The sequence below is a fragment of the Cupressus sempervirens genome, chromosome 11, assembly GCF_028749045.1.
Source record: "Cupressus sempervirens isolate cs-2001-9-10 chromosome 11, ASM2874904v1, whole genome shotgun sequence".
Classification (NCBI taxonomy): domain Eukaryota; kingdom Viridiplantae; phylum Streptophyta; class Pinopsida; order Cupressales; family Cupressaceae; genus Cupressus; species Cupressus sempervirens.
This window is the reverse complement of record NC_143128.1, coordinates 678,140,571-678,152,857: the sequence shown is the minus strand read 5'-3', so window position 1 is coordinate 678,152,857 and position 12,287 is coordinate 678,140,571. Positions and strand designations below refer to the sequence as shown.

At 38.1% G+C, this 12,287-nt stretch overlaps 1 protein-coding gene across 1 annotated transcript in view; it reads left to right on the top strand.

Annotated features, from left to right (window-relative positions):
* Positions 1 to 2,335: 2,335 nt before the first annotated feature.
* Positions 2,336 to 12,287, top strand: part of VAMP714 (vesicle-associated membrane protein 714) — a 34,018-nt gene continuing 24,066 nt past the window's right edge. The window contains exon 1 of the mRNA XM_089809951.1: positions 2,336 to 2,906. Coding sequence (XP_089666077.1) covers positions 2,681 to 2,906 — 226 coding nt within the window. The 5' untranslated portion in view covers positions 2,336 to 2,680. The remainder of the gene's footprint in view (positions 2,907 to 12,287) is intronic.

Below are 12,287 nucleotides of genomic sequence, written 5' to 3'. Positions count from 1 at the left end.
AGTGGAAGCATGCATCAACACTAAAGTGTTGAGAAAAAATTGAGTGCTGACAGCTTGCTGGACAGTTGTGTGCCATGAGATAGCAAAATAAATGGGATAGTGGTCTGATAACATCACATTTGGCAAGGGAATGATAGGTAAATCTCGATCCTTAGGTAAATCTTGATCCTTAGAAAAGAAGAAAATGTGTAGTAATCATGACACGATCGAGACATTTAAAAATGTGATCAGAGTCAACTTCAAGAGTTGGACTAAGTGTGCCAAACCCCACTATGTTGGCAGCGATTAGTATTGGGATAAAAAATGCCCAATTTATTACGCATGTAGTACCAAGCTTCCCTTTCCCCAACTATCTAGCAAAAAGGCAAAATGTCATCTTTGTTAGAGGCCAACTCAACCATATTGATGTCACCACACATAACCCAAGTAGCTGGAGACAAGTTGTTAGCCAACCAACCCCACAATTGAGATCTTTCCACATCATTATTGAGAGCATAAACATTAACAACTCTAAAAGAATGATTGTTAATAGAAAACAAAAGCCAAATGATTTTGTGCATGGGGTTGGAACTATGCAAAATAATATCAGAATGAAGATGAGGTGACAGAAGAGTAACTACACCACTTCTACTAGAATCGTGCTAAGAGGAAAACATAATGCCATCCGACCAAATGATGTGTCATGTAGAGGAAAGCATGAAACTAAAGATCTTAACTTCTTGCATACATAGGAAATCTAAATTACCAAGTCCATGACAAGTATCCCTGACATAGTACTTTCTGGACCTTGCACATTCCATGATAAAAAAATCATGAAAATTCTTCCATATCTTTCTCATCTTCGAGAGAGGAGTAGCTATTTTGCAAGAAAGTTAAAACTGGGTTAAAGCCAGAAGGAAAATCCTCTGGACTGATGGCCTGATGTTCCCCCTTTGGTTTCTCAGCACGTCCAGGAGGACTGTAAGAACGCTGCACATTCTATGTCGCTATGAAAGAAGCAACAAGAGGGGTGCGAATCACAACTGAGGTGTTAGCCCTAACGACCTCCTTAATCCCTTGTGAACCGGGGTTTGAAACCTGTGAAACACCAAGGTTTGGTTCCGAAAAAATCACTTACATCCCTACAATGGTTGGAGTTTGCGCTCTTGTTGAGATAGGAGGAACCGAAACGATAGCCACATATGACTGTTTAGGAGCGAAGGGAGCCTTGCCCTTGCGCCCAATAGTAGTCCATTCTTCTTTTTGCTTCCCTTCTGTTGGTTTGATAAGAACCTCTTTAGGCGAGGGTTTAACCCTAGGCACAACTAAAGTGCAATCCCTAATCTTGTGTTCCACTGAATGACACCTATAACAGGTGTTAGGCAAGTTCAAATAAAGCACCTTCTGAGAGAAGGTTTGGGAACCAATTTGTATTTCCATAGAATCCTTAAGATGCTTGGAGAGATCAACCTCAACACAAACACATTTTTGAGGACAAGCATTAATTCTTTTTTCATGTTCTTGTAATAACTTTGCCAAGAGTATTGACAATGCACTCAATAAAAGGCCAACATGGCAAGGGTAAGCCCAGAAACTCTACCCACACAGGAACTCTAAGCTTTTTTGTCGTCAAAGACAGTGAAATCTCTTAACCATTTTTGAAAAACAAGTAGGGAAGAACGCATAGACCAAGGACCATTGCTAAAACCTTCATCTGCTTACGATGGGTTGGCAAAGCGAAATAAAAAGAACCTTTGTAAAATTTTGCACAACTTTAAGGCGGACTCCAACTCTTGTTAACCCATTCTTAGAGCATAGCTTCAGGAGGAGTCCTACCCACAAAATACCCTATTAAGGTATGTTTTTCTAACCAATCACAAGCAACGTCAAATTCTTGCAAAGGAAGGATAATATCAAGATTACCTTGTGAAAAACCTTCGAGACAAACTTGCGAGGACGTTTGTTCAATGGAGGCACCATGGCTTTCCTAAGCAGCAACGTGAACACTAGTATTAACAATTGGCTCACCATTGGCTGAGGGCCAAGGCCATTATAAACTAGCTTAAAAACTCCCGTAGTAAATGTGGTTTGACGGGTAAAAAACACAAAAGGAGAACTTAGACAGAGGGCGTATGCAAGGAAACTCAAAGATTGCATGAAATCCTAGCTAACACAAATACAACAATGATGCAAGTGCACTAATTAAAATTCGAATTAAATACAAGCAAATTTGCATGCGGACTATTAGGTAGACTATACGCTGGAGGGCTTGGTTTGAACTTCCACTGATCGCACTGGCCATGGCTAGCAACTCAGTTCACTTTAAAATATGAAAGCCAACGAACATTCCACATTTAATTCTAAAAATTATAATCTTTTTCCTTTTCGTCCCGAATTCTTGTCGGTTTTGGCAAATAACTTTTGGGATCGGAGACGCATTTGTCGCTTTCCCTCAAGTGTTTACGACTGAAAAAAAAATAAAAACAGAACTCGTCAAATTCATCGGAGACTAAACTTATCCATGCAGCTGGATCGGAAGAAATAATCTTTATCAAATCCCGTTCGATTCAGCAAATCGAAGGCTTCTTAGTCTTATTTGAATCGGATTGAACTCAATTCAATAGAATTTTGTAAAAATGATTTGAAACGTTTGCTTCATGAATCCTCACTGGGTTCTTTGATTGGGGTTTAATAGAGGGAAATGGCGATTGTATATGCGGTGGTGGCGAGGGGAACTGTTGTGCTGGCGGAATTCAGTGCGGTGGGAGGAAATGTTGGCGCGGTGGCGAGGCGAATTATGGAGAAGCTGCCGGTTCCTCCTTCGCAGGGTGAAAGTCGCCTCTGTTTTTCACAGGATCGCCACATCTTCCACATTCTCAGGGCCGATGGAATCACCTACCTCTGTATGGCCAACGACACCTTCGGCAGTGAGTTTTATGTTCCAATTTATTTCTCTTCAGTACAAGATTCAATTTTTGATTTGCTCATTCTTAAGTTGCAATGGGAAATATAGGGTTCTGGTATTCCAACATTATCGGATATTTATTGGATTAACTGCTAGGAATGTTTAATATCCCATGTCATTCACCACGAGGCATCTCTCGTGAACTGTGGTACGTAGTGATTCACGGCAACTTATATTAATGAGCTGATATTTTTAACTTTTAAAAGGCCCCTTTCGTATAATTGCTATATATAATTTTCATTTTAACATAAGATTTAAACTTTAATAAACTGGCTTCTTCTTTACAACATGATTTTAATTTTGGGATTGTCTTGATTCTCTCCATGGTTCTAAGACAAGGCTTTGGACATCATATACTATCAGTGATATTCTGATTCGATTAAGTGAACTTCCCTTATAACCTTTGGGAGACAGATTGATCTGTTCCATTCGAGTCGCTAGGGATGCACCTGAGCTGGTTCATTGTGGTTACGACACAACCTCTAAGGTGGATCTGTTTTCACTTTGATCCAGTGTCAATACTTTCTCACAACCGTGCCATCTGAACCTTTCTGGAAACCTGATGCTTTTAAACCAGGGCATGCAGATTTTCTCGTTCACTTTGAGGGAGAGTTAATAACCTTTCCACTCATGTATTTCAAATTCTTATTGTATGTCATCGAGAGGGGAGTTCGAACGACAGCCTGGCCTCAAATACATGAGGAAGAGCCTGGCTTCAATTCATGGACGAAAGACTGCCCTCGAATGCATGGATGAGTTTAAGTGGTTGGCAACCATGGACGAGTTCAGAAGTCTAGAAAATATTTTAATTTTCTTTACTGAAAGTTTGTCTTTTCATTCTGAAAATTTGGTTTTAGAAGAGGAAAGCGTTATATTTAGAAGGAAAGAGAAAAACCTAGTTTATGGACTTTACTATGTTAGTGTAATTTCAAACTGTGAAAGAGAAAATCCTTTCAAATTTTTTAGTTGCATCAGAACCAAAACAGACTAAGGGTTCACGATTGGGAACTTAAGATGATCAACATCTTATTCTAATTAATGAATGTACATTTTTTGTGTATTTTCAAGCTTTTCCAATTTGAAACTAAATTGGTGGTAACCTTGGTTTTACTTTTGACTAATTTTTCCATTCGCTGGAGTAAATCATTAAAGAACTTACAAATACCATATTCATTGTATGCGCATCATTGGTATCATTGATTGTCAGATTTCGATTTTGATGCTTCTTCAATCATTTTGCAAGATGAGTAAATTGCGACGATTATTTAATTAAATATGTTGAGGTTTGCTTGCTATTTTTTCTGGTATTGTATATTGGCCACCTTAAGTGTTATAGCTCAGTGGAATCAGGTTAAAAAGATTTTTAAATCTTGGGCATAGGAAACAGTGGCCTTGTAGGTCAAAATATCATAATATTGTTGAAAAGGTCATTTTGGAGCCAAGGGGAGTTTAATAAATTATATTATTCAAATATGTGCCTAAGTATAAAGCAAAGGGCTTTTAAGTGAAAGGTGTATCCAAGAAGCTACATGGCGTTTGGTGTGATGGCGAAATTTTGGCTTATAAATGTTATAAAAAGCACTCCATGAGAAGAATCAATCATTCTTTATATGCTTATGTTTTTATGAAATTGAAGAGCCCAAGGGTTTTGGTGTGGAGTTTGGAGGAGTTGAAGATTTCCTCATTTCTGGTCTGCACTTTGAAAGAGCTATCATTGCCAATGAATCGTGCTTCTTACTGAATTCTAGTCTGCGTTAGCAATCTGAGATTCAAGGTATTTTACCCGAAGGTTTTGCGATTTGGAGTAAGGTAGAAAGGGTATTTTTGGTGTCTAGAATCTCTGCAAATTTCATCAATATTGTTGCCATTGTATCTTATTGAGGCTGCGATCATTATTGTTATAGCAGCATTTGGATTAGAAGCATCTGCAATCTATCACATAGGGCAGCGTGGCTTTTTCCTGAAGGCTGTGGTTATGATATTATAGCTGCATTTTGTGCTAAATTCTGGTAGCTAATACTATACAAGGGCTGCGATCTTCTGTAGAGCTGGGCATGGATTACATAGAAACTGCTGCAATTGAAATCCTACGTCATCCAGGATACGGGACTATAATCATTAAATAAGTTTTCGTAAATGTGCATTTGCAATTTGTGGATATTTGTAAAATCTGAAAAATAGCAAATAAAGTTGGAGTTTGAATCATAATATTTACTTTGCATTTCAAAGCACTGTTATTTATATATTCTGAACATTGCAAAAAAAATCATATATGTCAAAACAAAAGAACTTAGAAAATACAAAACTTTCAAAGAAAAATAATTATTCTTCCGCATGGTCAGAAGTGAGCCAGCAGGGTTCATTACAGTGGTATTAGAGCAGTTTTCTTGCCATCTTGTGGGGTAGGAAATTTTTTTTTTTTTGCTCCTGTTGTTGTTCGAGTAACCAACGCTCTTGCGGTTGCTTTAATTATGGATAAATATAGGAAAACTACTAGACCAATTGAATAGCAGGGCTAATCTCAAGAAACAAACAAATGCCCTGATGGAAAGTATGGAAAAGCTTAGACAAAATCATAAAAAGATAGACAAATTACTTTCAAACCCGATAACTATAGGCAATTGTGCAAGGTATATGGTTTCCATTTTTCAAAAGTTTTACTTACGGAGAAAACATGAAGAGAATTAGGAGGATTGTATAAGTGTAGCTTTAACACCCAACAACTAGCAACCATCATGTGATGGAGCCTTGGCTCAGTGGAACAACTACTAATCTTTCTCATATGTGTGATGTTGGAGGCTCTTCTCAGGAGCATGTGGTGACAGTTGCATCGAGTCCCAACATCTACGTGAGACAAGAGCTAGGGACCTTGAAAATGCTGATGACATGATAGCCACTATTGATGGCAGCCTTCCATCAGTTGGTAGTAATGAAAATGTTAGTCATACAAGGTCTGATTTTTATAACAAAAGTCCTATTTTTGAGGCTCTTGATGGTGTTGATGACAGGGTGAGTGTGGTGAATGTGGTTGGTATCACCATGAGTTTTGACTCACATGATGAGATTATTAGTTTTGAGGGGTGCATATGAGCTCCAATAGCTTTGATTTTTATGACAATAGTCATAATGGTGAAACTATGTAGGAGATAGCAACTTTTCCATATGTAGGTGATGGTTGCATAGAACTCCCTTGCGTTGACACTTAGGATTCGGGTCTTAGAAGTGAGCTATATGTTGCAGATTTGTGCCATAATGATTCTGATTTTTATGACAAAAGTGAGCCATACTTGCAACAGCATGAGACAGTAGACGTTTATAGGTGGATGATGGTACTTTTGATTTGGGTATTGCTGATGTTATTTTTGAGGATGAATCATGTTGTAGTGAGTCTGATTTGTCGCATCAGACTTTAGTGAATATTTCAGAGATGTCATTGGTTGATGATAAGTCCCAGGACTGCAACTTACAGAGACTTGCAATTAAATGGGGAGTGGATGCAAGGAGATTGATATAGCAACATTTTCTACTTATTTAAATGAGACATTTGTTGAGGTACCCAACAACAATACCTCGGTTGTTGATGTATGCAAGGATGATAGTACATATGATGTTATGTGTCATGATTTGGGTGATGCAGATAATGTTTCCTATCATAGTGTTGAGTTTGAGTTAGAGGACATGTGAAGGAGTAAACGGTTACAGGTTCCTTATCATTCGATTAGGTAGCTGAAGGTTAGCAATAGCATGATTGTCATAGCTTTAGAGCACTTTGATGTTGCTGAAAAATGTTAGCTACCTATGGTTGGAGTGCTCCTATGACAGATGATCACTATGATAATGGTCTTTCCCTTAACTAGTTTCATTGTCTGTGAGAGGCTATCAGGATTATGAGAGAAAATTATCTACAGTTGTTAGTGGATCAGAATTTCCTGCTCGGGAGAAACTGTATACATTATGAGGTGTTATTAGGAAAAGAGAAGGAGGTGGTGAGAGTATTAGTTTTGAGGGTTGCATATGAGCTCCAATAGCTTTGATTTTTATGACAATAGTCATAATGGTGAAACTATGTAGGAGATAGCAACTTTCCATATGTAGGTGATGGTTGCATAGAACTCCCTTGCGTTGACACTTAGGATTCGGGTCTTAGAAGTGAGCTATATGTTGCAGATTTGTGCCATAATGATTCTGATTTTTATGACAAAAGTGAGCCATACTTGCAACAGCATGAGACAGTAGACGTTTATAGGTGGATGATGGTACTTTTGATTTGGGTATTGCTGATCTTATTTTTGAGGATGAATCATGTTGTAGTGAGTCTGATTTGTCACATCAGACTTTAGTGAATATTTCAGAGATGTCATTGGTTGATGATAAGTCCCAGAACTGCAACTTACAGAGACTTGCAATTAAATGGGGAGTGGATGCAAGGAGATTGATATAGCAACATTTTCTACTTATTTAAATGAGACATTTGTTGAGGTACCCAACAACAATACCTCGGTTGTTGATGTATGCAAGGATGATAGTACATATGATGTTATGTGTCACGATTTGAGTGATGCAGATAATGTTTCCTATCGTAGTGTTGAGTTTGAGTTAGAGGACATGTGAAGGAGTAAACGGTTACAGGTTCCTTATCATTCGATTAGGTAGCTGAAGGTTAGCAATAGCATGATTGTCATAGCTTTAGAGCACTTTGATGTTGCTGAAAAATGTTAGCTACCTATGGTTGGAGTGCTCCTATGACAGATGATCACTATGATAATGGTCTTTCCCTTAACTAGTTTCATCATCTGTGAGAGGCTATCAGGATTATGAGAGAAAATTATCTACAGTTGTTAGTGGATCAGAATTTCCTGCTCGGGAGAAACTGTATACATTATGAGGTGTTATTAGGAAAAGAGAAGGAGGTGGTGAGAGTATTAGTTTTGAGGGTTGCATATGAGCTCCAATAGCTTTGATTTTTATGACAATAGTGATAATAGTGAAGCTATGTAGGAGATTGTGACTTTTCCATATGTAGGTGATGGTTGCATAGAATTCCCTTGTGTTGACACTTAGGGTTCGAGTCTTAGAAGTGAGCTATATGATGCAGATTTGTGCCATAATGATTCTGATTTTTATGACAAAAGTGAGCCATACTTGCAACAACATGAGACAATAGAGGTTTTACAGGTGGATGATGGTACTCGTGATTTGGGTATTGCTGATGTTATTTATGAGGATGACGCATGCTGCAGCGAGTCTGATTTGTCACATCAGACTTTAGTGAATACTTCAGAGATGTCATTGGTTGATGATAAGTCCTAGGACCACGACTTACAGAGACTTGCAATTATATGGGGAGTGAATGCAAGGAGATTGATATAGCAACATTTTCTACTTATTCAAATGAGACATTCGTCGAGGTACCCAACAACAATACCTCGGTTGTTGATGTATGCAAGGATGATAGCACATATGATGTTATGTGTGACATTTTGAGTGATGCAGATAATGTTTCCTATCACAGTGTTGAGTTTGAGTTAGAGAATATGTGAAGGAGTCAACTGTTACGAGTTCCTTATCATTCGATTAGGTAGCTGAAGGTTAGCAATAGCATGATTGTCACAAATTTAGAGCACTTTGATGTTGCTGAAAGATGTTAGCTACCTATGGTTGGAGTGCTCCTATGACAAGATAATGGTCTTTCCCTTAAGGAGTTTCATGCTTTCTGAGAGGCTATCAGGATTATGAGACAAAATTATCTACAGTTGTTAGCGGATCATAATTTCCTGCTCAGGAGAAATTGTATACATTATGAGGCGTTATTAGGAAAAGAGGAGGTAGTGAGCTCACCCATGAGCTTGAGACAACTTTTGGGGTGTTGGAGAGTACCCACTTGGTTCTCCACAAGTCACAACTGTAGTTGAGAGAGGCGGTCGTGGAGGTAGAGCGTGTACAATCTACGCCAGCCCCGAATCTAGTTCAGCTATATATAGTGGTGGTTGATGGTGAGTTGACTTCCAAAGATAGGGATGATGGATGTAATGAGGATGAAGTTACATCCATCTTTGATATGAGTGTGGTAGCTACATATGAGATGAGTGCATCAGTGGAGGACTATAGAAAGCTTCCTATCCTACTAGGTCCCCCAGTAGTTAGCACATTGATAGATGATGTAGAATAGGTTATTAAGAGTTTTGATGTGATAGTAATGGATTCTTTAGAGAGTTGTGTGGTAGGTCTTGATAGTACTATCGCTGATTCACAGGACTTGGGTAGGGTATCATCTCATTTGGAGACAAGCTCTCATAGGGATTTGTTTCCTTCTAGTGGAAGCAAATCTACTACTTCATCTCATACAGTTGATAGCGATAGATAGTTGGTAGTGCCACAGTTTTAGAGGGATCAACTGTGAATTATAAGGGAGCAAGTTGATGCATCTTCATATAATTTCTACTACACATTGTCATTTATGGAGTATCTACTTGAGAGTTCAGAATTGAAGGAGGGACCATACAAAGCTTCTAAGGGTACTCTTTGTTTGGTTTTTTCATGGTATTCAACATTTGGTGAGAAAGATTGTAGAGACTTTGGCTATAATGCTTCCCCATAGGGATTTTGTGGTTGAGTTTGCTAAGACGGTTTACCTTGGATACTGACTGATGATGACGAGCCTTTGACGAAGATTGGTGCAATTTGTCATAGCCTCACAATGAGGAGTGCTCATCATTTTTCTTTTGACCCACACAAAGAGTAATTGGTTTTGCACAGGTGTGGGTTGGCACTAGGTTCACACCATCCTTTATGAGATGGGTTTGCACCATCTGTAGTTGATGGGGTTAGTAGTTGCAGGTTAGTAGGAGGCTACTTGCAGAGTCAACATATCCATGACAATTTTGCAGAGGATGGGTTATCGTTCAGATGCTTTTGGGAGTACTAGTTTCTGTTGTACATATTAACATCATACTCATGGCAGATTGGTAGGGTGTGTAGGGAGTTTTGATCTAGTAGATGATATTGGATACCCATTATTCCTTGTTATGGATGGATGTGAGTTTCGCTTCACTTGGGATCTAGGTGGAGGTAGGATTGGCATGACAGATTGATTGAGTCACCATTTTTGGTATGGTGATAGTATATTCAAGATAGCTTTGTGGATAGTTTAATCATCACAAGAGTTTGTAGGTGACACTAGGGACATTATACACATTTATCCTTGGGATCCGAGTGAATCATTGTGTTTCTTTGATTCCTATAATTGCCTGAGGAGAAATAATCTTGCGGAGGGAGGAATGTGATGTCCCCTTTTTAGTATGGCCATAATAGTGGATGGATTTAACTTATTACTAGGTCCTTGCACGCTAATACTGGTGATTAGAGGACCCTGTTGACGGTTATGGCTCTGTTTGGTGGGACTTAATATTTTATAGTAAGTCAACATATGGTTTTGATGCTCTGAGATAAATTAGAGGGGTTGAATGACGCTCTTAGTTTTTTATTTTTAGCTTCTGGTTTGAGCTCCAAGAATCTTGGATGGAGCATCTATTCTTAGTAAGTCATCCCATTAGGGTCGTTCATCGTCTTTCTTCATCAGGATCACTCATGTGGTGTCAGATTTTGGTTCTAATGCTTCTTCAGTCATTTTCGCAAGACGGGTGTATAGTGATCATTATTTAATTAGATATGTTGAGGTTTGCTGTTTTTGCTGTTATTGTATATTGACCACCTTAGTCTCACAGCTTGTTGGAATTGGGTTGAAAAGTTTTAAATTCTGGGCACAAGAAACAATGACCTTGTGTGTTAGAATATCATAATATTGTTGAAAAGGTCATTTTTGGAGCCAATGGAAATTAATAAATTATATTATTCAAATATGTGCCTAAGTATAAAGCAAAAGGTTTTTAAGTGAAAGGTATATCCAAAGAAGCTACATGGCGCTTGGTGTGATGGTGAAGTTTTGGCTTATAAATGTTACAAAAAGCACTCCATGAGAAGGATCAATCATTCATTATATGCTTGTGTTTTTATGAAATTGAAGAGCTCAAGGATTTTGGTGTGCAGTTTGGAGGAATTGAAGATTTCCTCTTTTCTGTTCTGTAGTTTGAATTGGCTATCATTGCCAATGAATTGTGCTTCTTACCGAATTCTGGTCTGTGTTTGCAATCTGAGATCAAAGGTATTTTATCTGAAGGTTTATCAATTACTCCCGCTGCAATTTGGATTAAGGAAGAAAGACTATTTTGGTGTCTATATTCTCTACAAGTTTCATCAACATTGCTGCCCTTGGGATTATCTTATTGGGGCTGCGATCAGTATTGTAATAGCAGCATTTGGATTACAATCATCTGCAATCTCACTCATAGGTGGCATGGCTTTTTCCTGAAGGCTGCGGTTGTATTTTTATAGCTGCATTTCACACTAAATGCTGGCAGCAAATAGTATAAAAGGGCTGTGATCTGCTGTAGAGTTGGGCATGGATTACATACAAACTGCTGTAATTGAAATCCAGTGTCATCCAGGATACCAGGGTCTAATTTAAAAAAAAGCCTTTGTATATGTGCATATGCAATTTGTGGATACTTGCAAAATCTGAATAATAGCAAATAAAGTTGAAGTCTGAGTCATAATCATTTACTTTGCATTTCAAAGCATTGTTATTTATATATTTCAAAGCATTGTATATCTCAAAACATAAGAAAATATAAAACTTATTCTTCAGCATAGTCAAGAGTTAGCCAACCGGGTTCATTACAGACTTTGACTTCCTATGGTAACTCTGTTTCAGTTATCATACTTATTCAACTTCAAAGATATAATGGCAAGCATTAGGTGTGTTGAGAGACAAGAAACCGCATTAGTGCAAGGTTGTTGGATTAAACCATACTATAGCCTAGATGTGCTCTCAGGGACGACATTTGCATGCTATAGAGTTAATTACTAGCTGAAGGCACATGTCAATGAAAGTCAGTAGTAGCTGGATGTCAGGATGCTAGTTGCAATACAAAAACATGAATCTCTAATGTCTTGCTCGGGGAACTCTATTGTTTGAAAGTATCAAGTCCACGAATGAGGTAGCATCACTTTAAAGGGAGTCATCTTGTGTATAATTTTGTAATGTCCCCATTTTGGCTGACATCGTTTTGCGTGCCGGATCAGTCTACCATGGACTCTCGTAGACTGGTGGTTGTGATGAGAGAGTCATTCTAGCATTTATTTGAGAATTGGATGGTTTATTATGCTCTTGGAGATATTATTTTATCATTACTTTTTATACGCGGCCTACATGTTATAATTTTAAGTTGAGATTGCACTTTTTATTTTATAAAGTTATTTAATTATAAAAGTGCATTATAATGGG